Source organism: Macaca thibetana, chromosome 2, assembly GCF_024542745.1.
Source record: "Macaca thibetana thibetana isolate TM-01 chromosome 2, ASM2454274v1, whole genome shotgun sequence".
NCBI lineage: Eukaryota > Metazoa > Chordata > Mammalia > Primates > Cercopithecidae > Macaca > Macaca thibetana.
Window position 1 is genome coordinate 33,164,529 of NC_065579.1, and position 26,715 is coordinate 33,191,243.

A 26,715-nucleotide genomic window follows, 5' to 3' on the forward strand; every position below is an offset into this window, starting at 1 on the left:
GATGAGTTTTCCTGTCTGCAGATTAATTCTGCTTTTTAATAATGTCAAGGAGTCTTTAGCATTAATAAATTCCATCTCTAACCTCTTTGTAGGTGTATAGCTCATAACAACTAAAGAAATACATGCTCACTCACTTTAGAGAGGCAGTCTTTGAATCCACACTCTGTCTTTGATATGTCAGTGAGAGATATTTCATCTTTTGCAGGGACCCAGAGGATTTTCTGGACCTAAGGTACTGGAGTTTTTTCTTAGTTTAATTTGATTTCCAAATGGGATTAGTTTCCCAATAAGCATGTGGCAGAGACCTGCTTTTACCTGACATCTGTCTATTGTCATCTCTCAGGGAGGACATGGAGACGATGGGATTGATGGACTTGATGGGGAAGAGGTAAGCCATATTTCTTTAAGTATTATAAAACTGTCATGAGGCTGCTAAAATTTTTTTAAGTGGGAATTTTGTTTTTCTTGTCTTCTTTTAGGGCTCTCATGGATTTCCTGGAATAAAAGGAGAAAAAGGTGATCCAGGATCTCAGGTAACACTTTTCCTTTCAATACATCAAAGAAGGAGAATTTGGTGACAGAGACAGTCTTAACGGCTGTGTGTCAGTGGTTATAGGGGATAAAATTTACAACTGACTTAACCACATAATGAAGGCCTATTAATACTGAATATGTGCTGCATATCTGATTGGAGCAAGGGGGTAACTATGTAATTTTCAAGAATTTCCACCTAGAAAAATTTAGCACACACGAGGTTATTCTATGGGCATCTTTCTCATGTATGAAAATGAATGCTTTTACCTGTCAGTGGTTTCTTTTGTTCATTTGTTTTTTACCACAACATTTCCGTCAATGTCAGTAATTTCTGTGTTGTCTTTATTATGTCAGAAAAAAAAAGCAAGAGAAAGAGACAAAATTATTTTGGTGGCTGTGGTGGCAAATCACTGTGAAACATTTTTTAACTTTACATTTATTTCAACACTCATTAATGTGTGCCTACTTGATTTCAAGCAGCTCTACTTTTATGTTCTGATCCCTTTATTTATGAAATATTTTTGAGCACCTGTCATTTGTCAGGCTTGTCATGTGCCAGACACCTGTCATTGGCCAGGCATATATTCTTATTTAATAAGAATCAGAGGTGAACCACACAGCTCTTGTCTTCAAAGATCCCACAGTATAGTTGGGGAGACAGATACATCAATAGAATTACATAAAATGTGATTGAGGTAATGTTTTAGATATTTACATGGGAGTCCAGAGAAGAGCATGTAACTCAGCCTAGGGGCAGGGGTTGTCCAGAAAATCTTCTTGGAGGAAATGACCTCTGAGCTGAAGAGAACAGGAATTCAGCAAGGCAAAGATGTGGAGGAAGGGCATTCCAGACAGAGGGAGTAGCATAAGCAAAAACATGAGGGTTCAGGGCACTGCCAAGTTTTTCTTCCTGGAGGGAGCATTAGAATACAGGCACTGGGAGGTGAGGTTCAAGACATGGTGGGAAGAGATCAAGAGATTGGGAGGGCACTAGCGAGCGATGTGGAAGAGCTTGGTTTTTAACCATAAGGCAATGGGAAGCCTTTGAAAGATTTTAAGCAGAAGAATCACAATCAGATTTACATTTTAGAAATATTACTTGCAGTAATGTGGACAATATTTTGGAGATGACATAGATGCAAGGCAAAGATGAGAGGTAGATCTGTAGAAATCAGGTGAGAAGTGATGAAGCCTTCAAGTAAAGCAATGATAGTGAGAACAGACACAAAATATGCTAAAGTTGTAGCAGGGCTCAGACTGAAGCGAGGCTAACAGGACACCTAAGGTGCAAAAGGGGCAGAATTATGTGGAGTAAATACCTACCTCAATTCTGCATCCTAGGTGCCTCTCTCATCTCACACTAGTCCTGATTCTAGGACCTGAAATCTCCAGATATAGGTGACTAGAGGAATAGGAAATAGAGAGTCAGTCAATATGCCTGCAAGGATCCTGGCTTGGGCAAGTTTAATTGGAAATAATTAGGTTTGAGATGACAATGGAACATGTTATGGGAAGTCAGGGAAGCCGAATGGAGGGGCTGGCTGAAGCCACGGCAGAAGAACATAAATTGTGAAGATTTCATGGACATTTATCACTTCCCCAATCAATACTCTTATAATTTCTTATGACTATCTTTACTTTGATCTCTTAATCCCATCATCTTTGTAAGCTGAGGATGTATGTTGCCTCAGGACCCTGTGATGATTGCATTATCTGCACAAATTGTTTGTAAAGCATGTGTGTTTGAACAATATGAAATGAGCACCTTGAAATGAACAGGATAACAGCTATTTTCAGGGAACAAGGGAAATAACCATGAAGTCTGACCGCCTGTGGGGCTGGACAGAAGAGAGTCATGTTTCTCTTCTTTCAGAAAGCGAATAGGAGAAATATCGCTGAATTATTTTCTCAGCAAGGAATAACCCTGGGAAAACGAATGCATTCCCAGGGGGAGGTCTCTAAAATGGCTGCTCTGGGAGTGTCTGTCGTATGGAGTTGTAGATAAGGGATGAAATATGCCCTCGTCTCCTGTAGCGTCCCCAGGCTTCCTAGGATTAGGAAATTCCAGCCTGGCGTATTCTAGTCAGATCGGTTGTCTGCTTGCAAACCCCGTTTCCTGTTAAGATGTTTATCAATGACATTGTGTGCCCAGCAGGACATGGATCTTCATCAGTAATTCTAGTTTCACCCTGGCCTTGTGATCTCACTCTGCCTCTTTGCCCTCGTGATATTTTATTGCCTTTGAAGCATGTGGTCTCTGTGACCCACTCCCTATTCGTACACCCCTCCCCTTTTGAAACCCCTAATAAAAACTTGCTGGTTTTGCTGCTCAGGGGGCATCATGGAACCTGCCAACATGTGATGTCACCCCGGATACCCAGCTTTAAAATTTCTCTCTTTTGTATTCTTTCCCCTTCTTTATCAGACCAGCCAACACTTAGGGAAAATAGAAAAGAACGTACGTTGAAATATTGGGGGCTGGTTCCCCCAATAGAACATCCTTATGGAAGTTTCCAGTGGGCAATTTAATTACAAATGTTAGAAGATGTTAGACTGGCTAGGATGTCCAATATCATAGCCACTAACCACATGTGATTATTTAAAGTTAAATTTTAATTAATTAAGAAATTAAGCTTTTTAGTGGCATTGATTACATTTTAAGTGCTTAATAGCCACATATGGCTAATGGCTACCATATCGATGAATGCAGATATAGAACATTTTCATCACTGCAGAAACTCCTATTGGACAGTGCTATGTTAGACCATGAGAAGTTTACCAGTTTCTGAGCCTCAGTACAAATAATCCTGACCATAGGCTTAAAACTGGACTTAGTACTGCTTGAGAAATCTAAGGGAATCTGACTGTGATGAAGGACAAAGAGCATTTTATCTGATTAACCCCCCTACACACAAAACTTCACATTTAACACCATTATACAAACCTCTTACAAGCTAACTCAGAAATTTGTTTCATTTTTTTCAGGGCAGCCCAGGTTCCAGAGGTGCTCCTGGGCAGTATGGAGAGAAGGGCTTCCCAGGAGATCCAGTAAGTTTTCAGGGCCCAACTGGCCCTGAATTTTATACTTGCTCCACAGTTCCTATCTCCTTTCCCTTTGTGTTTCCTGCTACCCTGTAGGCACATGCTTGTCTTAGGAGTAGAGGTGATAGGTGCTGGCTGAGGCTTTGGGAAAAGTCTGTTTGCATCTTATCTGGGTTAGGGCCATCTTCTGAGTCCTTATGGTACGTTGAGACTTTCTGCTTCCTTTGGGAGAACATTTCCATAGCTTTATTTATTGGACTTCTAATCTTGCAGACCTACAGATTCACTATTTGCAGACTCAGTTACAGGGGAATCTTTTTACACCCTTGAGGGAATAGCCTAAGAATGTTTGAACCAGTGCACCAGTGAAGCTGCCATCATAGAAAAGGGAAAATCTCAATGTAGCAAGAACTCTTTTAATTATTTATTATTGCCAAATCTTCAAACTTGAGGAAGTACTGCTTTTATTTTTTTTTCCAAAATCCTGCAAGTTTCAAATGTGAAAAATTTTCTCACACCTCTTATACCTTGATCCAAATTAGCTTAGTACTTGAACATCATACCATTTTGGAGAAAAAGCTGGTATTTCTGGATTCTAAACTACTTTTAAAAATCTTTCTCTAGGGTAATCCAGGACAAAACAGTAACATCAAAGGACAAAAGGGCTCCAAAGGAGAACAAGGAAGACAAGTAATTTGATCTATTTTATCTATGAGTTGATTAATTCTGTTATTGATCCAAGTAAATTTAGTAAGATATGTAACCTTTCTGTAATTGAACAAATGCTCTTAAGACCACATTTAAAAGACCTTTATTTTTTGGTATGCATATTTGTAGTAGGGTACACTTTTATGAGCAAAATTATGAAGTTTCTGGCAAGTGATATTATTTGGGAAAATGTAGTAGCAGTGCATGTTGCTATGCTTTTTTCTTCTTTAAAGGACGTGTATAACTGACTGTTAATATGCAGAATGATCACAGTATGACATGTTTATTCTGCCATTTTAATAGTGCTTGAGGTTTTGATGCTGATGCCTTTATGATTTATTCAGAATTTTTGCCTTTTGATCTTGAGGGAATTATTATATTTTTAGGGTAGAACTGGACAGAAAGGGGTGCAAGGCAGTCCTAGTTCCACAGGAAGCAGGGTAAGTATTTCTGTGGACATTTATTTCCCCTCCTTACCACTTGAAGATGACAGAGGCATTCAGAATATTTGTTGCACAGAGTTGACTGATTCAGGGCTGAAATATTTTTCAGGGCTTCTCCCTCTTGACACTATTGAAATTTGGGGCCAGATAATTATTTCTTGTGAATGGCTATGCTATGCATTGCCAGATGTTTTGCAGCATCCCTGGTCTCTACCCACTAGTATCAGCAGCACCACCCCTCCCCACTGCCCACTGGTGACATTCAAAAATGTCTGTAAATATTGTCAGATATCTGTGGTGGGTATAGTAGTGGTGGACTTGAGAGGCAAAATCACCCCTGGTTGAGAAACACTGAAATATAGTCGTCCTTTCCCTTTCCACCTTCCAGGTGTTTTGGGATGTCTTTGAAGAGAGCCAATGATTTTAACACAAAAGCTCTCCTTTGGTAGCTTACATAAGAATATTATGAACTAGGTAAATATACTTTCTCTTTACATGTTGCCAATGAGAAAGAGGACTCATGAATAAATTCTTCCTGAATGGACCAAAGCACTGGCAATTAGGGTCAAGTGGCAACCTTGAGGTGCTGGCATAACTTTACAGCATCCCATGTTATATCAAGCCTGTCACAGCAAAAAACGGAGACATTGTACTTCTCTATCTTTTTAAAAGGAACAACCAAGAAATAGCCTTTCTTTCTGTGGACTACTGAAGCTAGAAGTGATATTTATAATGTATTAAAAACTCCTCTCTCATGCGCTCAGCATGGACATCATTAAAAGAGAATAATGGACAAAGTCCTAGATTTGGCTCTGAGTTTTGTTCAAGAAGGAATTGAAAATGCTTGGATTTGTTTTCTAGTACAAATTTGGAATCTTCTCATTATTTTGAAGGCTGTGGCTGATTGCCCTTCTCTCTGGGATAGATGGTGAAGAAATGTGTTTTTATACCACTTGCCTTTGTTTATCTTGAACCACAGTTCTTGAAGGAGAAGAGCTGGAGTTGGAAGGGGTTAGGCTTCCCAAAGCTTCTGGTAAAATCTTTGGGACTTTGCCATTTTCTTCACATGAGAGAATTAAAATGTAATAAGAGGAAACAGTAGAGCAGCAAGATGAGCTAAATGCTATAAATTTTAAAGATAAGTGTGTATTTTTGTTGGTTTAAGAGGAAATACTTTTAGTTTAAAATAGCTTTATAACTGACACATCAATCAGGTACTTTAAAAAAAGAGATGCCAGGAATGGTGTAGGCAATAAATCATGGACAAACCAACCAATTACTTTTAAGTCATTCTTCTTTTCTTCTGAATTAAACAAGGTAACATTGATATAAAACAACATCAGGTTTTCTCCCCTCTCCCCCAACTTTCCGACGCAGAATAGAATTCTCTGTGAGGGTGGGAGCATCTTAAGTGGATGATAAATTTTAAACAACATAAGCCAATCCAAGACATTGCCTTCTATGTGACAGAATTTCAACTTATGTAAATTAATTGTTTTACCCGTTGTTGCCAAAACAGTGGATCCACACACTGAAAACCACACTGGAATCCACATTCCAGGCCCTATACTTTTTGCCTGCCATCCACAAAGAATACTTCTATAGCATCTATTTTGCGCCAGGTCTTGCTCAGATCACATTCAAATATTAATTCATTTAATCCTCATAACATACCTGTGAGGTAGATACTATTATTATATCCATTTTTTACAAATGAAAAAAATCAAGAAAGAGCTAGTAAGTGGCACAGCTGGGATTTGAATTCAATCTGTCTCCCTCCAGAGTCTGGGCTGTTAACCACACTGGGTGAGGTTTATTGGGCAATTTCCCTTTGCCACACAGGCTTTAAAGAACAAAACTGAGCTCAAGTCTGCCTGACTTTTAAGGACATATCTATAACCATTGTGCATACAGTCTGTTACACAGAATACACATTATTTTATCCTTGCTTTTTAATGAAGACAGAATTGTGATGTCATGGGAACCGTAGCCTCAATCTTTGTTTACTGTCTCTTCTCTGCTTTTTTATGTCAAGAGCTTTGGAGATTGATTCTGGGTACAAACAGCTGAAAAGTTTCAATGGGTAACTTCTTTCAAAGAGGATTTGCATCTTAAAAGCAAAAAGTCCCTTGAATCAAGGGGCAGAACCTCAATGGAATCACTGTAAGCACTAGCCAACCTGGTGGAGCTGACACTTGATCTGGTAGTTTATTCTAAGGACCTTCAGAAGGTGGGCAGTTGAAAGAAAACAGCAGTTCTGAAATAATTTCCATGGCTACCTTTCTGAATAAATGAAGGAAGAAATAGAATTTAAAAAAAAAATACTTGCTTTGTACCTAAAGTAATTATAGTTGTTTATCACAACACTAAGTGAATTGGTGGTCAAGATGTTCCACGGCTCTCTCAAAGAAGCAAGGACAGGGGTTGAGGGGGTGATATGAGGGTGCAAATCTTATTCTTGCTGTTTAGGGATAAGGAAGTTAGGATCTGGGGCCTGAATCCTTTTCCCATTTGGCTACCCTCTGGAAAGGAGACTGTGTGACAACCACTAGGTAGAGGGCCTGAGCTGGCAACGTGAACTTGCTTCTGGATAGGCACAGACAGAGATTTGGGCTTCAGGGATCAGCCAGGCTTTTTTGTCCTCTCTTGAATCCAGTGGTAGCCATTTGGACATTTGGATCACCATAGTTGAGCAGACCCCATCAGCCATTTATTTCTTGTAGAATTCTATAGAGACTAGCCCCAGCAGGCCCATATGAGACACTAAATCTAGAAATTTTTTACCTTCTCCCAAGATACAATCATGGGCCCATGACAGAGAGAAAGGGATGTACCACAGCTCTTCTCCCATGGGAAAGCTCTGATTAGCAGACAGTGCCTTTTGGAATTTGCTGGAGATGGAAATACAGAAGACAGGATCTTCAGGATGATTTGATTCTCTAAACAGCCTCCTGGATAATTGTTAGAGGCTGTCAGACTGGAACTGGGTCTGTAATGACTTTTAGATTGGTTTGCAATCAATCCTCCGAATGTTAGTCTGTAATTAAGTGCCCAGTGTGAAAGCTTGTCTATGGAAAACACCTCAGGGAAACTGTTTCTATGAGCTGCTCATTACTTATGTCAATCAGAGAATGAAAGAGGCTGATTTGCCTCAAGGAACCCCTCCATTCAGAGATCCACATACTAACATTTTGCCTTTTCTGTCCCAGGGAAGAGAAGGTCGAAGGGGACTCCAAGGTGTCTCAGTATGTAACCTTTACTTCCTGTTCTCTGTAGTTGATGGGACCAAGGACGTTTCTCCCATGTAGGTGGTGCTGGGAATCAAATCAGTAAGCATTTGACAAGGGTAGAGGAAGTGCCCAGTACTGGACGTTATCCCCACTGACCCAATGATCACTGCAGCTCCCAGGAACAGAACAGTCCTAAGGAAAAGCCTGCCTGATAGATACCTGGTAGACAGGCAGAACCTGTACAATTCCGAATATTGTGTGTTTGACTGCTCTTCATGTGCTTTGGGAATCAGCTTCAAGAGGGAAAAATTCCTTATTGGAATAAGAAACAAGTTTATTTTCATTCCTTAGACAGTCTAGAACAGTAAAATCCTAGGCCAAGTAGAGGGTGAGCCATGAGTCGACAAAATAATACCAATTTCTGATGTACATACTATAAAGAGAAAATCTATATGGAAACAATGTGTAGAAAATCTTGACACTGGAAATTCTTGTTCAGGGAGAACCAGGAAATCCTGGACCTACAGGCACATTGGGAGCTGAAGGATTACAAGGCCCACAGGTGTGTTGGAATATTTTGTAAATATTGACAAATGCTGTAAAGTTATTCTGATGGGAAGAAGGCAGGTATTTCTGTATAAAAATAAATAACTGAGAATCTGCCCCCTGCCCTATTTTGCATTCCCCATCATGGGGTGGGGGATGATTTTGTTCCATCAAACTTGATTCATTATTTGCAGGTCACTAATAAGCCTTTGTAGAGGAAAGATGTGCTCTTGTGCTCACCTGGTATTGTGTCTTCATATTAGTAATAATGAATGATTAATACCTTCATATTACATTAGTAATGAACACCAGGATCAACAAATTGATTTTCCATAGCTGGAGTCCTGCATACACAGGCTCCTACAAAGGAAAATTAGTTGGAAGTTGGAAACTGCTACTTGACTTGCCTAAAGCTAACTCTACAGGGGTATCAGTATTTCTGAAATATGACTGATAGGGCTTTCTGTGAGCCATTTGCATCTTTCATGGTCATATCATTAGTAATATGAGCATCGGAAGTCAGAGCATCGTAGTCTTGCTTCCCTCCATGCCAGAACGGGAAGCTGTGGTCATTCTGCAGAGTAGCTTTGTAACACATTGTTGTTTAGTCATCTTATGAAGCCCACTTTACATGAAGCCCAACTTAAGCCTGGACTTGTATGGAAGGGCCTGTGTAGCTGTGCTTATTCTAAGGTCTTCCCAGGAATTCATTTTTTTTTTTCTAGAAAGTTCAGATATTAGGACCAAACTGGAATTTGGGATTCTCTTGAGTGGTTCTGGGGTCCCTGAACCAAACCATGAGCTAGCAGTTTCTCTAGATTGGGTAGGGATGGGACCAGTCTAGATCCATTCCCAGGCTTTGGAGTGGATGTGGGGGTGGGAATGACAGGTACTTCAGATACCTCAGACATCCAAGCGTCCCTTTGACATTGAGACAGTGAATCAAGGCTCACCTGGTGGCTCCTGGGCAGCCCAGGGCCGTTTCACAGCTGATACTTCAATAGGAAGAAACGTTTTTGCTTCTATATGAGAGAACCACATGAGAACAATGTGTTTGATGGCAAATATGGCAGAAAAATAGACTTTGATTCTTCTGATCAGGGTCTGCTGCTAAGATACCCTTTTGTGCTAACTTGAAACAACTTTACTCTCTATTTTACACATTGATAAGGGCTTTGGCTCAGGTAACCCGTCCCTTTAAAGGAATTCATCTGACTGTTGTTTGCATCTTACTTCCTTTTCTTATAGGTTTCATTTCCTGCTTTGGCCTATTTTTATTTCCTCTGTAGGAGAGGGATGAAGGTCTTATATCCAGGCAGGGAATTCCTTAAAAAGATCTGGACCACTGAGTCCACTGGGCCTGTCCTCAATTACTCTTAACACATGCTTAATCTCAGGGTTAAAAGGCTGTGGGAAGGGTTGGATCATTGCTTTTCTGCAGGATGTTTCAAAAGAAACACTGAGAAGTAAGCTTTCATTGACATCATTGCATTATATTTCCTTTATTACCACTAAAGGGGTCACAGGGAAATCCTGGCAGGAAAGGAGAAAAAGGAAGCCAGGGGCACAAAGGACCTCAGGTAAGTGACAGAGACATTAGGCTCAATGACTCTCAACAATTATTTTCCTCTTACTGCAAAACAATCTTCACATATAATTTTTTTGTATTATTTACATATACATTATTTCATTTCTGGATTATCTGGGGCAAAATTTTAGCGCAGTTCAGATTCCTCATACATAGCTAAAGCACTCCTCTTTCTCCTTCACTGGGGTTTTACTCTGAAAGCACAGATCCATTTCATCAGCCTAAAGAAAGCATTTGGAAGAATACAAATATTGCCCAATCATAACATTTCCTCCAAAAACTGATACATTATTCTGCTTTTTCTAACTTTTAAAATTTTTACGTGCCATGCACATTTATCTCCCTTCACTACAGATATTTAAAATTGACTGTACGAAGATCCCTCGCTACTCAAAACTACTTGATTCCTACATTCACCTCTTGAATTCATTATCTGAATCTGTTTTTTTCCTGAGAAATAATAGTTTGGATGGCGAAGGATTCATAGGAAAAATGTTCTAAATCTATTCAGTTCTGCTCAGACAGCGAGAGTTCACAAGGCAAGGGATACCCATATTTCTATATTCCTAGCATGTGTGGTCAGTTATCTTTCGGATAATATGTGTGCGAAAGACACTTCTGCCCATTTTTTTATTGGAAAGCTGAAACATATCCCACATGCCGTTATGTATACGCATGTGGTACGGTGCACAAAGGTGGCAGCAAAGTGTCTTGTTCTAAAATAATCAGTGCATTATGACAATTTCCCCACATTTGAAAATAGCATGTGTTGACTCAAGGGTGCCTTTTCTTTTTCTCACTAAGCCCCATATGGACTAGTGATGTCCCTGCAGATTAAAACATGTGGTCCTCTAACTAGGACTGGGACCTGAGTCATCTGGTTCAGCCCTGCCATCTGCCTCTCTCCTCCTGAGTGACTGGATCTTTTGTTAAGGCTGCATCAAGGAGTTGTTGGGAATACCATGAAGGAAAGTGAAGTGTTTCTAATGGGCTTTCTAGGAATTACTATGGTGCCAACTTTTTAGTCTCTAATTTTTTTTTCAGGGTTCTCCTGGGCTAATGGGAGCCAAAGGGAGCACTGGAAGACCTGGACTTTTGGGGAAAAAAGTAAATATTATTTCCGTTTTTTAATTCTTTTAAAAAACATATTTTAGATTTAATGGATAATAATTGCATGTATGTATGAGGTACAGTGTGATATTTTCTTTTTTTAAATTATACTTTAAGTTCTGGGATACATGTGCAGAACAGGCAGGTTTGTTACATAGGTATACACATGCCATGGTGGTTTGCTGCCCCCATTAACCCGTCATCTAGGTTTTAAGCCCCATATGCATTAGGTATTTGTCCTAATGCTCTCCCTCCCCTTGCCCCCCACACCCTGACAGACCCTAGTGTGTGATGTTTCCCTCCCTGTGTCTATGTGTTCCCATTGTTGAACTCCCACTTATGAGTGAGAACATGCAGTGTTTGTTCTGTTCCTGTGTGTGTGTGCTGAGAATGATGGCTTCCAGCTTCATCAGTGTCCCTGCAGAGGACATGAATTCCTTCTTGAAAAAAGTAAATGTTATTTGTTATGGATTTCAAGTACAAAAGTACCTCAATTTTCTTCCAGATTTTCATGTTAATTCCTCACATGATTGAATCCAAGCACCATCAGCAAGTCACCAGCATTCCGCTAATGTGTTCTCTTCCTTCCATTGAGCAAAGAGTTTCTAACTGCTGACCTCTCCATCAAGCTGCTGTTTCCCTAGGAGAGAGTGATCTCACCCATCAGAAACAACTCTAAAAGATCTCTTTCACTCCCTGATTTCCTGAATTCAAGAATGCATGTGGTTGCTGAGTTGAGTGGAGGATGGGTGGTGTCAGAACTCAAATCCGTTAGTGCATGCAGTTCTCAAACCACAACTGTCTCTGAGGTGGCTCTGTTGGGGACTGTCAGAGAGCAAACTATTGACCTCATCAGAATCTGACTCCCCTGTTTAAAACCTTTCAATGGCCCCCTCTCCAGGGTCCTGTGACCTGTGCAGCCACACAGGTGGCCTTGCTGAGAAGAACCCCCTGCTGAGTTTAATGCTCTGCTGTCATGGTCTTGAATCTCATTTTTTAAGCAAAGGACCTGAGTTTTCCTTTTACACTGAGCCCAGCAAATTGTATCATGGGTCTTGGCTTTCCCATGGCCTCCACGAAAATATCCAAACTTTAAGGTAGTTACAACATAAGTAAATTCTGGGGAGCTAATGTATAACATGGTGACTATGGTTAACAATACAGTATCGTATACTCGAAATTTTGCTAAGAGAGTAGATCTTAAATGCTCTCAACATAAAGCAAAAATAAAAAAGGAAAAGTGGTAACAAGATAAGACAATAGACACATTACCTAACTTAACTGTGGCAATCATTTTACAACATGTATGTATATGAAATCATGTTTACACCTTAAACATATGCAGTTTTTTGTCAATAAGGTAGGGAGTCATTTACACGGTCCTTGCTATTTGCCCCATTTCATTCTAAGGTTTCACTGCTTACCTCCCTCCTGTGTGCCTGCCTCAGGCCTCTCACTAATGCCTTCCCTCTTCCTGGATCACTCTCACCCCTCCCTTGCCCAGTCCCCTGACATACAACTCATCCTTCAGTCCTCAGCTTCTCTGCTCCTTGCCTTTCGGCAGCCTCCTCAGGCCCACCAAATCTCACTTAGACTACTCTTCTGTTTGCTCCCATAGCACCTTGAACCTTATCTCACAATATGATAATTGCCTGTCTAATTATTTCTCTTTCCAGCCAGGTGAGGGCAGGACCACCCCTAATGTGTTTATTTTGCAGTTCAATAAGTAATTGTTGGATAGGCAAGTGCGTCAGCAAATGAGTCAACTTTCCCTGGAGTCAATTTTCTACTCTTTGCCTTTTCCTTCAGTCCTTTTATAACACTGGAAAAGAAGCACATCAGTCCAGCTCTGCGCTGTGCTAGGCATCTTCTGCTAGCTATGGGAAAACTATAATTTGTGCCCTACTCTCATCCCCTTAGTGAGCACTGACCCCTCACTGAGAACTTTGAGTCTTCTCATCGAGTGGACAGAACCAGGTTTGATGGTAGGAACCAGGTTTGATTTTACTGATCTGAAGCTCTTCTTGTCCCACTTACTAGGGAGAGCCTGGACTTCTTGGAGATCCAGGGCCAGTGGGGCAAACTGGGCAGCGAGGAAGACAGGTATGAAGTTTTGAAGTCCCTCCCCTCCCCAGATCTGAGTATTCAGTTCCAAGGTAAAGAGAAGGGGTTGACACCATCAGCTCAAGTGTGGAGGGCATGGAAGGTATCTCAGCATCTAGGAAGGTGTGTGAACATTTCTCCCACCTGCTAAAGCTCTCATTCCATAGACAGTCTGTCAATGTGAAGGAGAACAGCAAGCAGGAGAAGGGGGGTAGGCAGAGAGGATAATGGATGAGTTAGAACAGGGCATTTCAATACCTTAACAACCAGCGTGGCCACATAGATGCATATCCTTTGAAAAACAACACCGCCCATTTCTGCTCCCTTCTTGCAAAAGTCTAGGGTGACAATGAGAGATAGAGGAACAGGGCTACGAAATGGGGCATTGCATTTTTAGGCCTGCACTCTGTCCTAATGGCTTTGGCTGTAACAAGATCTCAGCTCATGGAGCAGCCAGTATAGGAACAGTTATTTCATTTTTAAAAAATTAATGTTTATTACAAATGCTATACATAGATATCATAGAAAATTTACCAAGCACAAACATTATTCACAATAGCCAAGAAAATATGGACTCAACCTAAGTATCCATCAATGAATGAATGGATAAAGAAAATGTGGTATGTATGCATAATGGAATATTATTCAGCCTTTAAAAAGAAGAAAATCTGGTCATTTGTGACAACATGGGTGAATCCAGAGGACATTATGTGAAATGAAATAAACCAGGCATGGAAAGTTAAATACGACAAGATCTCACTTATAGGTGAAACATAAAAAAAGTCAAAATCATAGAAACAGAGAATTAAAATGGTAGTTACCAGAGGTGGTAACTGGGGAGATGTTGGTCAAAGTATATAAAATTTCAATTAGAAAGAAGGAATAAGTTCAAGAGATCTAGTGTATATCATGGTGACCACAGTTAATAACAATATATCGCATATTTGAAAATTGCAAAAAAAAATAAAGAAGAAAAAATATGGCAAATAAACATAAGGAGCCAGAGAACAAGTGATTAGGGCACAGCAAGTTTTTGACTTATGGCTACACCCACAATCCTTTGCCTCCATAAAGGCTTTCAATCTTCCTTCATTGCATTTTCTATCCATAAAATTAAATGCTTGTAGAATGGTCCAGCAAGTCTTAAAAATTGTCTTTTTATGTGATCTAATTTGAAAACATGAATCTAAAAGTAAAGGAAGGAAGAAAGAAGGAAGGAAGGAAGAGAGGAAGGAACGAGGGGAAGGGAAGAGAGAGAAGGAAAGAAAATTTACCCAGAATAAAAGATAGGAAAGAAAGAAAAATTACTTATAATCCATCATTTTGAGCTATTTATCATCATTCTGGAAATTTTTAAAAATCACTCTAAACAACGTATTGTGAGCATATTTTCATGTCATTACATTTTTCCCTCAACATCACTTTTAGTAGCTTCAAAATATTCTACTAAATGCATGTACATTCATTTATTTGACCAATATCTTGTTAAAGGTTATTTAGCTTGCTTTCAGTTTTTCACTGTGATAAACAACACAGCAATGAACATTCATGTACCTAACTAAAATTTTGGACAAAGCCATAATGAATTTCTACGTAGAGATTTCTAAAGTAGCATAGCTGGATCAAAGAATATGTACATGTTTCATAAAGGCTTTGCACCCCATTATAAAGTGCCCTTAGGAAAATTCAAACAGTATGTGGATCCACGTGTTATTTTAGAAGAGTGTTTGTTTTAGGGCATCCACAACAACAGGTATTGTCACTTTTTTCCATCTTTACCATTGACAAAAATACGATCTCATTGCAGGGTCAAATTTGCATTGTTTTGTTACCAGTGAGGACGAACATTTTTTCTGTATGTCTATTGACTATTTATAATCCTTCTTCAGAGAGTTCCTCAGCTATATTGTTTGGATCAGCTCCTAATTTTCTAGGCGAGAAACTGCCACTGACTACACAAGTCCCGAATGACCACTCCTTTGCTTCCTGCAATGTTTACAGAATGGAACTGGTCAAAGAAGTACAGGGAACATATCAGGGAGTGAGGAAAACACAGCAACACAAGGTTCAATGTTCACCAGTTAGGCACCTTCTGCATGGAAGTCCCCAGTGCTTCTCTTTTGACACTGTAATCTCCCCAGTATAGATTAAAATTAATTTCTACTTTTGAGAAATTGAAATAAATTGGTGTGTTTACACAGGGAGATTCTGGCATCCCAGGCTATGGTCAGATGGGACGAAAAGGAATAAAGGTAAATATGGAAAGCAATTATTTTTATTAATTGATGAATCAAACTAAATAATACAAGAAGAAATGATCATACTGCAGAAGTGATATGTTGATGTATTTTTGTTCTGTGCTGAAAATTATAGGGCCCAAGAGGATTCCCTGGAGATGTGGGGCAGAAGGTATTGTATGCATGACGTTTTGAAATTACCGTGATCTTAACCTTCTACTTGAGAACTGAGATAAACCTGTAGGTCTGAATGAAATGGGAGCAATAAGGAGAAACCCAGGACAGTTGTTTTCCTTGGGCTTCCTGAGGAAAGAACCATATTTAACCCCTATGAATCTTTACATTGGAAAAGATTGTTCTGTCCATCATTGCCTGATGCCTCTGCCTTGAAAGCCTACCTCCGGGTATCCTTTCAAGTTCAGTACTCTCTTCTCTTCTTGATTTTCTGCCTTGGTGATTTCATTCAATATTCTTGGCTTCGGTTGTTGCTATTTGTTCTTCATTATTGTGCTCTTTATTTTCTCTCACGAGAAAGATTACAATATCCTTCTAATTGGGTTCCTACTTCCATCTTCTCCCTGATTCAGTTAATTCCAAACACTACTGTCCCTTGATTTTTTCCAAAGCATAGCCAAATTATGCAACTTTCCTACTCAAACATCTTCAAGAATTCCTCATTGCCTGCCAGATTGAAATCCATCTTCATGCTGTAGAAACAGACATACCTTTCATCTCAACCCGAATAGCTCAAGTTAGGTCTGTTTTATACACTGGAATTCTGTAAAAAGATCTCCCTTTTGAAAAAAAAAAAATGTCCAGAACAATGTCTTCTATATAAGTGATGCTTATATTAAAATATAAAATATGAGTTAAAAATAGAATATCTAATTAATCAAATAAAGTATAGGAAAACTGTCAACTGTTGAATCCTCTTAAAACTGTTTTTAGTGAATTGATTACCAAAAGAGATTCTTAAGTACAAAAGGGTGCAAAAGGGACAATATAAATAACCATTAGGAAGAAAGCCCTCATTGTAGAGGATCAATTTTCCAATTTACTGATAAAGGGAGAAAATTAGCATAATTCAACTTACTGATAAATGTGAAATAAGCATATTGATAAATAACTGTCAAAATTTTTAAAAATCAGAATATATTATTTTCACCTTCAACTTTTTCATAAATGTTTTATGAATTTATAAAGTAATTCATTATTTATTATTTCACATAGCCAATACTCCAAATGTTTTTCTGGGTTTTCAAGCATTTTCTTTGGATATTTTTAGTAACTGGATGACCACTGAATTGATATGTAGATGTAAATATTTATATTATTAGAAAATTAAAAATAGTTTGAAGAATAAGTGTACCAATGACTTAGTTCCAAATGACAGGAAAAGATGACATTAAATATTGCATTGGCCTTCATCAATATATAATTGTCATAATATCAATTAATTTTGAGTTCAGAGAGTTTTTAAAATTCTTTCATAGCAAATACTTCAACATCTTAACTTTTTATATCTGAATCTTCAGGGTGATATTGGTGATCCTGGAATTCCTGGGGGACCTGGACCCAAAGGATTTAGGGGACTAGCAGTAAGTAGCCTATAATTCCAGAAATGATAAATATTCCTTTGGCAGACTTTGGCTTTTATGTTGTAATAATAAATGTGGGATTATTGATTCAACTCGAGGGCATCTGAAATGCCACTTGCTAGCTGTGACCTTCAACACATCTTTTCAGGGTCTCTATTTCTGTAACATAAGAATTGAACTTAGTGATATGTAAGGTCACATTCAGCTCTAAAAGTTTATGGTTCAATAAATCAGAACTATTTTAAAGATTTACAAACTGATAACTTGCTGTTCCAAGAAATGTCAATGCCTTCCAGTCTTTTCTAAGGTGCATATTAAATCCTGGCATATTAACGCTGTGAGTGGAAATGAAGGTGACGGTGGGAAGATGTCCTTCCCACTGTGTCCCTGAGGGTTTCTGACGATTCCACTATACATCACAAGGTCATATGGGCTGTTTTGAGGAAGGCTATTGAGATCTTCTAATTAGCAAAGTGAAGAGTAGAATATTATGCTTACTTACTTAGAAGCAAAATGCTGAGACAAGCAGTCTTTCATTTGAAAGTTTGAGTGCCATATCAGTGGTCACCATCAGTGTGAATAAAGATGCAACTCAATGGATACTTTCCATCTGGCTGGATAAATTTCATTAGTATTCATATCCATCACTTTGAGGTATGAGAATGACATAACCCACTCATGTCCTTTTATGTGTGTAGGGAATCATTTTTCTTATTTGATCTTTTACAGATGTGAGTTTTCTTATTAGATCGCTGTGTGCCCTCATATATTGCTTTTCCTATTAGCACCAATCCCAATTTATGGCTAATTAAGATTGAAATGCACAGCCAGTGCCGGAACAAAGTATATCACTATTAAAGAGGCTAGGAGGGAAATGGATGTTTACTAGTCATTAAAAATACATTGTTTATATCACAAGCAATTTACCTGACTTCAATTAATAGCTGCTGTCTTTTTAAAATATTTTTTTTTAATTAGAAAGTCTTATAGAAACTGAAGTAGTCCCCGTAGATAGACAATGTTGAAACTAATGTATTGATATATTCCTATCTGCAGCTCACTGTAGGCTTGAGAGGTGAAGAGGGATCTCAAGGACTCCCAGGCCCTCCTGGACAGAGAGTAAGTGTACCCATAAGAACTAAGTAGGATATAGTAGTTTCCAGTATGTTCCATGGAAAGGGCATAACATTTAAAGTCAAATGCACTGGATTTAAGTCCAGATTCTGCTTTTTTACTAGCTGTATGACCCAGTCACTGGGTCCTTCAGTTTATTTGTAAAATGAGGGGATGACATATTCCATCCTAACTACTTCAAAAGGTAGCTGTGAGGATCAGATAATCAAATGTGAATACTCTTTGTAAACTGTAAGGTTTACAAATAGTAATATTACATTGCAAAATAATTAATAGTAAATAAAATATATAAAGTACAATGTAAATAGTTAATATTGGTTAACTCCAGTATTAACTCCAGGTTGATGGAGTTTACCAAAACCACGATTGTTGCCTTCCTATCCTCAAAATTTAGACTTTAGAGAGATTTGGAAATATAGGCGCAACTTCCCCCTATGATTCCATTAAAGAAAAATGGCACCTCTGGAAGCGTTCCCAGGCAGAGTCAGGCATCTCTCCCACTGACGAAATAGCCATCTCTCTATTTTAGTGCCTCCCAGGTTGTTGTAATGGTTTAATTACACGTCTGTCTCTCCTAACAAGCACAGTCAGGTGAGAATTAAATATTGCGAGCACCTGTGTTTTGTGGCGGAGGCCCAGGCAGCATTGTGTAAGGAATGGATAAGCTGCTTATCTTGTTTTGTGCATTGTGAGTTTTTTCTGATTACTTGAAGAGGTTCTTGAACTTGGGACTTTATTATAAAAACAAAAAATATGAATGGTTTTGTGGACAACTGAATCCATGTTAGAATGACAATCAGCTAACTTTAAGGATACTCTGATACAATATTTACTTTTTTGGCATTAGGCAATGCATGAATATTCCTAGTCACGTGAGTGAGAATGTAGTCTCTGGGCCGATCTGGTCTGTTCTGGATTTATCTCCTCAGATTCTGGGGCTCTCATCTGGGGACACCCACATCTTCCTGGTCTTGTGCTTGGCCTAGCTAGTCTGGACTGGAATTTGGCTTGTCTCAGGCTCTTGATCCTCAGCCTCTGCTTAAGAACTTGCTCAAAGTTATTCAAGGGCTCGCTCTTTCAGGACATCCTCTCCATGGTTCTGATTCTCTGGAAAATGTGGACTGCCTACTCTGTGTATTAGCCAGAAACTGTTTATCTCTCTGTTTAAATGGTCATGCACTATTTTCTGTTGTCTGCCACAACTTGTAAAAGTAAGAATGACACTACGTGTTTTTGTGGATGAATAATTTCCTGATTTGAGTTAGAAAGTTAGTATGTCCCAATGGGTACAATTAGGGATGCCACAACAGTTCTGGTTAACTCCAGCAATCCACAATAGGCCACGTAGACATTCAGCAGACCTTTAACTGTTTATTGGATGGATGGGCCAATGGAGAAGTGACCCAGTTGTCATTTAGGACAGAGGTTCTTACGCCGACATCCCTGGTTGAACCTCTGAGGGACTCGATGAAATTGTACAAGTGTAAGCATGAATCACGTTTTTTTTTTTTTAAGTGAGCATGCAGGCATTCATTAGTTGCCCAAGGGAACCTATATATGCAAGTATATTGAGAATCACAGCCAAGGAGAAGCCTGATCCTAATTAATGGAAGTAAGAAGGAGCAAAGAGAAAAGCTCAAGCTGCCAAGAAAGACTGACTGCTTTCAGGAAGTCTTCCTTGATTCATCTCACCAAATTATTTGTTTTGCTTTGGTCCATAATCTCTTGGCATTTATGAGCTTATTGTAATGATTTAGTTACACTTCTGTAACTCTTCTTTTATGTAATGTTTATTTTGCTGTGTATTCTGCTGTGTAATTGTCTTTGGGTCTTTCTCATATGTAGAGGCTGTTTCTTATTTCCTGTGTTTTACACTCTTGATGTGTAATATAACTGTTCCTCTGAATTCCAATAAATTACTCTCCTTGGCACTGCCCTTTGGAAAGTATGCTGTTTATAATTTTAAGTATTCTTATGAGAAATGCCTTCCTCTAAGTATTACATCTTTAGTACAGATATCTTTAAGAAATACCTTTATTTCTTCTTATCACTGAAGAAAAATAATTTCATTAACTTTGGTAGACATTAGCTTACCTGATCTAACACTGAAACAAAAAATTTACACCCTCGATGTGAGTAGAGAAAATACATGGCAATTAATCCACTGGGTTCAGGAATATTTTAACTACTCTCTACCAGCTGTGCTTTTAAGAAAGATTTTTGTTTTCTCTTGTTTTATTACTAAAGACTTCAGTTGGCATACCACTAACTTGCTCTGTTTTTGTTTTTCCTAGGGCATTAAAGGCATGGCAGGGCAGCCTGTATATTCTGTATGTATCTCCTTATTCACGAAAGAAAACTCAACAAGTTCACTGGGAAATAAACACAGCTACTCAAAGGTCACTGTACTCATGTTTCTTTTCTCTCTCTTTTTTCAACATTTACAGCAATGTGATCTGATCCGGTTTTTACGGGAACGTAGTCGTGAGTATCTGTTATGGAATGAGAGCATCCATCAGTGGTTGGTGAGGCACTTAGGATTGTATGCAGTGTGAGTATGTGAGATCAGCAGACTGAGTTCACTGGTGGGAAGCCTCTGTAACAAGTTTGCCTGGAGTGCTTACTGTAGAACATCACACATTAAAGGAGAGAGGAAAGGGGGTATAAGTAAAAGTGCCTTCGCTCATGGGGGCAATGCAGACATCAAAAGAAAACATGCATATGGGCAAATTAGAGAAAAACCCAAAAGGTGTGTGAATTAACTCACATTCGTGTAACAGTTATGAGCAAAAGGACTGGGAGGGCATGGCGTTACAGGGATGATCATGGGGGTTTGGGACTAGTCGGTCAGTTACTCAGTTAATAAAGGATGTTTGCATAGGGGTAACTGAATCCAGCTATGGGAAAGTGATGAGAGTGGCAGAAAATGGTTTCAGAAAAGGAATAAAGCAGGAGTTGACATAAAGAGGTTGTCTTTGGTTATAAAGAAGGAAAAATAAGGTAGAAAAGCCTAGTGATATCATTTCTGAAAATTTGTCCCAAGGAAATACAGCAAAAGCAAGAAAAAAAAAAGGTAAATATGATCGGTGGAATATTATTTACTAAAGCAAAGTGATTATACATTTAGACTGTTTACACTTATAGAAAAATTAGGTTACAATATATCATCTTCTGAGAAAATATTAACCAAATATAGTTTTTATGAAGACAATCAAACTTTGAAAAATACAGGCATTAAATATTATAAAATGAAATTGAATCCTCATTATTTTTGCATGTAGGTAAATACATACATAGAAACAAGTACTAGAAGCAATAGTAGAAAAACAATGATTTACTGTGTTCAAGGAGATAGAATTTTAGGAGATCTGTCTTTCTTCATTATGTTTCCATTGTGGTTTTTAAATAATCATAATCAGAAGAATGTAAAAGGGGAAAATCAGAGACTTTACTGAAGGAGACTAGATAAAAATGTTGTCATTGCAAGTATATGGCAAGGAAAGAACAGCAAAAAAGCAGGTTTAGAATAACTGTCAGGCTAGCAGAGGAGAGGCTGAGTGTCACCAAGGATGAGTAAGCAGAGGAGGAATTGTGAAGGGAAATCAATTGGTTGGAGAAGATGGTGAGTTTACATATTTTGGAGGTAGAGGAATGTTGTGTAGGCCCTACATGAAATGATTGACCCCAGTGAAATGGGGCTTTTGTAAAGGTGAGGGAAGGAGACTCAGATGTTGAAATCATTCACTGCTAGTGGTCCTTAAAAACACATGGATGGATGAGGTTTCTCAAAATGTAAAACTAGAGAGTCAGAAACAGAATCTCAAGAGGTTTCTGTTTCTTGGCAAAAAGAGTGGGGCCAAGGTACAGAAAAATGGCATTCCAGAGATGTGAGAGTCCTGCCAAATGTGGGCAGCTTGAAAGGAGGCAAGAGGAAGGAGGCAATGGAGAGGAGATTCAAAGGGAGGAGATAGCGGGAAAGGCTGTTCAGTACACAGGAGGAGATGAGAACTAGGGACTGGGACTACAGGGAGAGAAAAAGGGAAGAACCATTGTAGGAGAAACGAATGTGGGATCAACCTTCCTCAAGAAGTTGCCAGTCTTCTCAGTAAAATCAAATGATATCTTCCCAAAGAAGACCAAAGTTAGGTGGAAGGGGCTGGGGAGGTGAGGACCAGCCTTGGAGGGTTTGGAATTTGAAGAGAGAAGTTTTCCAACATAGAATAAAAGGAGTTAGCCCATAAAACAGGAGGTCAGAGAAGAGTAGGCAAGTTCTATAACCACACAGGGCACTGATTGGATAAGACAGAACTCCAGGATGCAGACTGGAGATAAAGATGCAGGCAAGAGGCCGTTAGAGCTGATCTAAATGGCCTCACTTAATAGCTGACATTTCCAAGGTTTCTCATCTAACATCATTTGCTCCTCAGTCCAGTAGCAGCTCTGTGACACACAGGGGTGAGGGCCAGGCTGAGACCTTCTTTGGAGAATAAAAGAAGGTGTCTAGGAGGCTGGGGAAAATTAAGAGAGAAAGGGGGTGGTTGAGAATAAAACAGAAGAGCCCAAGTGATTAGCATTTTGGAGGGAGATACATAAATAAAGAATTTTAGGAAAAATCAACTTAAAGGAAATTGCTCAAAAGAATTTAAGTAATTTTCCCCTAAGTCACCCAGCTCTACCAGACTCAAACCCAGCAGGTGTTTCTGCTTCTAGAGCCTGTGCTTGTAGCCTTGGAGCTGTGTTTGAAGTGAACAAGTGGAAGTACAGGAAAAAGGGGTCTGTGTTGAGCCTCCAGATGCAAAGGAGGCTGTGGGTTATGTGTGCTGTCTGATGGCAGTTAGCGTCCCAGTGGCCGTGGGGTTAAGACAAACAAGAGGTGTTCACAGGGTGGATGGCAGGGGTCCACTACTGCATGACAGCAAGACAGAAGGCTGGTGTGTTGCCAGTGTTAATAATATCTTTTATTATATTAGAGTGACTCATTTGCTTCCTAGGAATAGAGTGAAATGAACATGGAAATTGTTAGACCTGTAGTTTCTTAAAGATGTATCAATACTTGCCCTGATTCCTCTCAGTTTTACAGAGTAAATCAGAGAAACCAGATGGTGTTTTGCTCAGGAGAAACCCTTGGGGTTTTCTCTTTCTCCCTCTGGATGTGGAGATCACTCAAACAGAGGAGCTGTGCTTTTTATCAAAGACAAAATTCACTTGGAAATCCCCCCATGGTTGTACGAGAAAATAAAGGCTCCCAAGATATTCATCAGGGAAGAAAATAAGAACCCATATTTTAGCCTTGCGTTGCTGAATGACTCTCAGAAGGCTATAAGATGAGAGACAAAACAAATTGAATTTCAGCTATCTTGCCGTTTAATCAGAGGCTCATCTATTTTTGCTTCTAAGACGAGTGATCAGTGTTTCAGTTTCAACCAAAATTCTGCTAAAGTCTGCTGGCTGTGGTTTAAAAATGGAAAAGGTTAGGAAGGCTCACAAATTAATAAAATTCTGTTGACATCTTCCTCAATACTTTAACCTTGGCTTCCTGTCAAGAATTAGCCTCATTTGCAGTTAGACTCAAATCACATTTTCAGCTTTGTTAAAATGATGTATTTTGAACTATTTGTAGTCTTGTTCCAAAAACATAACAAACTTTTCCCTCTCTCCTTTTCACAGCTTGCTGGAAAGGTGAGTATTCTTACCATACTCTTCCCTGCTGAGATCATTACTGCATTCCAACAAGACCAGTCTGAAAGAAGCCCTCACCCCCGTGGGAAACAGGATTTCTTCCTTCTATGCAGACAGTTCTTTCTTTTGATTATGACTATAGTTGTCAGTGTCATGACTGACCTGATTATGAAATGGTGACTGAATCCCAGCCCCAAGCCTGGGACCTACCACAGTTTACAACTCACTTTCTCCCCAGAGCCGGCCGTGTGCTGCTGGGGGATTCAGTAAACGTGGCTCTCTGACTAATCCACATTCTGCTGCTCTGTCTGCCGCTGATGCCCTTGACACTGGCTTTTTGGGTGTAAGATGTGTCCTTTCCTCCCTCTGGCCCACGCTCATACCTGTCATCTCACTGAGTGCCCACTACTTGTAAACCTTTCCTGCCCACGGCTGTGGATGATCTTCCACAGATTCGGGGCTGCACTGCGCCTTAGAGCCCTTGGATGGCAAGGCCACTGGAGCCAGTGGCTATGTCAATTTCAAAACCTCCTGGTCTCCTAGAGGCCTGCTGATGTAGACCCTCAGGGTCTTTAAGTGTGGTGCAGGTTTGGAACTATTCACCTTAATTCTGCAAAAATATACCTTGCACACAGTAAGTGCTCAATACAACTTTATGGATTTGAATTAAATGTATCTTTCATTTTTCTTATTCTATTGTTCATTATCAGCTTTCATATTTTAAAATTACTGAAATTTCTTCACCGTAAAATTCTTTGATTCAAAACATTTCTCTAAATCAATACTTCCCTATTTTTATTACCAAGAACAGTGGTTGGGATATGGGATATTTTGAGTGTAATATGCTTTGGGAGTTAGCCAGATTGGGGATAGTAGAACAGCCTGAGCAGATGGAAGTGCTTATTAAAAGAAAAATCATTTTTCTTTTCCTGTGTTCAGACTTTAACAAGGACATTGAAAAGCGAGGTTTGATACATAGGATACATAGGATAGATTTTCTGTGAAATTCTAAAGTTCAGTCATCATAAGACATGAGTATCGAAGCTGGGAATGGCAGATAGCCCCATTTTTGTAAGAGCTTATTGCAAAATTCTCCTCTGGTTGTGGAGAACCTTCATTGGTTCATGTTGCTTCCTTCCTTTTGCCACCCTGGTCTTCATTGAAAGCCAGCTTTCCTGAAGCCCCTGAGATAGCCCCTTTTTGGAAACAGCCTCTTTATCCTCTGAATCCTCATTAAGAATTATCTTTACTCTATACCTTATAGTATAATGATACTTGCCAATACAAGTTCCTCCAGGGCAATGCTGCACTTGGTTCACCTTTGCATGTATTTCACAGTGAATGTTATACTGCATTTCATGTGGTAGGTACTCAAATATTTGTTGCAAAAGTGGATGGAAATCTTACAACTATCTTTATAATTAATAGATTATTTTGGAAGATTTTGGGGGAGAACAGATTTTCAACATCCCCAATCAGCTATAATTTCATTTTATTCATTTTAAAATTTTACACACAGTAAAATTCATTTCTCTGTGTATGTGTTCAGTTTTACCACATGCATAGATTCATGTAACCACTACCGTGGTCAGGACACAGAACAGTTCCATCAGCCCAAGAACTCCCAGCAATTTCATTTTACACAGCTGACTGATATGATAGCGGGCTGTGAAGTCTGAGCATTATATAGCCAAATATTCATGCTTTGCATTTATGTGACAGCTTCAAGTTTGCAGACCAGATTTCTTTCCTTTCTTTGTCTGTGGGTACCTCTTGTTCTAGAGCTGGATGAAGCACTTGCTTTGCCTCTGTATGAACCCACTTCATTGGAGTAAAGGGTAAGGGAAAGGATTTTGATCCAGTGAAATAACTTAATACTTCTGCTTTTCTTTTTTCTAGAAAAATGTCCGGTATATCCAACAGAGTTAGTATTTGCTCTGGACAATTCCTATGATGTCACAGAAGAGAGCTTTAATAAAACACGGGACATCATCACTTCCATTGTCAATGACCTTAACATCAGGGAAAATAATTGTCTTGTGGGAGCAAGAGTTGCCGTGGTTTCCTACAACTCAGACACCAGCTATCTCATCCGTTGGTCTGACTACAATAGGAAGAAGCAACTCCTCCAGCAGCTTTCCCAAATAAAATATCAAGACACCACAGAGCCCCGAGATGTTGGTAATGCAATGAGGTTTGTGGCCCGCAACGTGTTCAAACGGACATATGCAGAAGCCAACATGAGGAGAGTTGCTGTGTTTTTTAGCAATGGTCAAATGGCCGGTAGGTCATCCATCATCACGGCCACCATGGAGTTCAGTGCCCTGGATATCAGTCCAACAGTCTTTGCTTTTGATGAGAGAGTTTTCCTTGAAGCTTTTGGGGTAAGAATTTCTCTTGGCAACTTCTTTATTTTTAAGATAGTGGTATTGTGCTAGGGCAGGATGGGAGTGGTAGAGAGTCAAGGAATATATGTGGCCTCTTGAAAACTCCCTTACAGTTTTCACAGCTAAATTGTTTTCAGTGTCTGTGAAATTCAATCCTGAATAATAACAACAGTTAATGATAACAGCAACCACATTTGCTCAGTTCCTGCTGTACGCCAGGCACTGTCCCTAGAGCTTTCCGTACGTATTCACACATTCTCACAGCCCTCAGAGGTCAATGCAGCTGTCATCTCCATGTTAAAAATGAGGAAACCAGGGCCGGGAGCGGTGGCTCATGCCTGTAATCCCAGAACTTTGGGAGGCCAAGGTGGGCAAA

The 26,715-nt window shown here is 39.4% G+C and overlaps 2 protein-coding genes across 2 annotated transcripts in view; one reads left to right on the forward strand and one right to left on the reverse strand.

Moving 5' to 3' along the window:
• LOC126947030 (60S ribosomal protein L7a-like) overlaps positions 1-26,715 on the reverse strand; it is a 428,366-nt gene that overhangs the window by 269,019 nt on the left and 132,632 nt on the right. The gene's annotated exons all lie outside the window — the stretch shown is intronic.
• COL6A5 (collagen type VI alpha 5 chain) overlaps positions 1-26,715 on the forward strand; it is a 125,737-nt gene that overhangs the window by 55,850 nt on the left and 43,172 nt on the right. Inside the window, exons 15-33 of the mRNA XM_050777722.1 lie at positions 206-232; positions 344-388; positions 480-533; positions 3,520-3,582; positions 4,201-4,266; positions 4,671-4,724; positions 7,937-7,972; positions 8,457-8,519; positions 10,021-10,083; positions 11,136-11,198; positions 13,242-13,304; positions 15,506-15,556; positions 15,678-15,713; positions 17,077-17,139; positions 18,196-18,258; positions 20,568-20,603; positions 20,721-20,757; positions 23,941-23,952; positions 25,852-26,336. Coding sequence (XP_050633679.1) covers positions 206-232; positions 344-388; positions 480-533; positions 3,520-3,582; positions 4,201-4,266; positions 4,671-4,724; positions 7,937-7,972; positions 8,457-8,519; positions 10,021-10,083; positions 11,136-11,198; positions 13,242-13,304; positions 15,506-15,556; positions 15,678-15,713; positions 17,077-17,139; positions 18,196-18,258; positions 20,568-20,603; positions 20,721-20,757; positions 23,941-23,952; positions 25,852-26,336 — 1,380 coding nt within the window. The remainder of the gene's footprint in view (positions 1-205; positions 233-343; positions 389-479; positions 534-3,519; positions 3,583-4,200; positions 4,267-4,670; positions 4,725-7,936; positions 7,973-8,456; positions 8,520-10,020; positions 10,084-11,135; positions 11,199-13,241; positions 13,305-15,505; positions 15,557-15,677; positions 15,714-17,076; positions 17,140-18,195; positions 18,259-20,567; positions 20,604-20,720; positions 20,758-23,940; positions 23,953-25,851; positions 26,337-26,715) is intronic.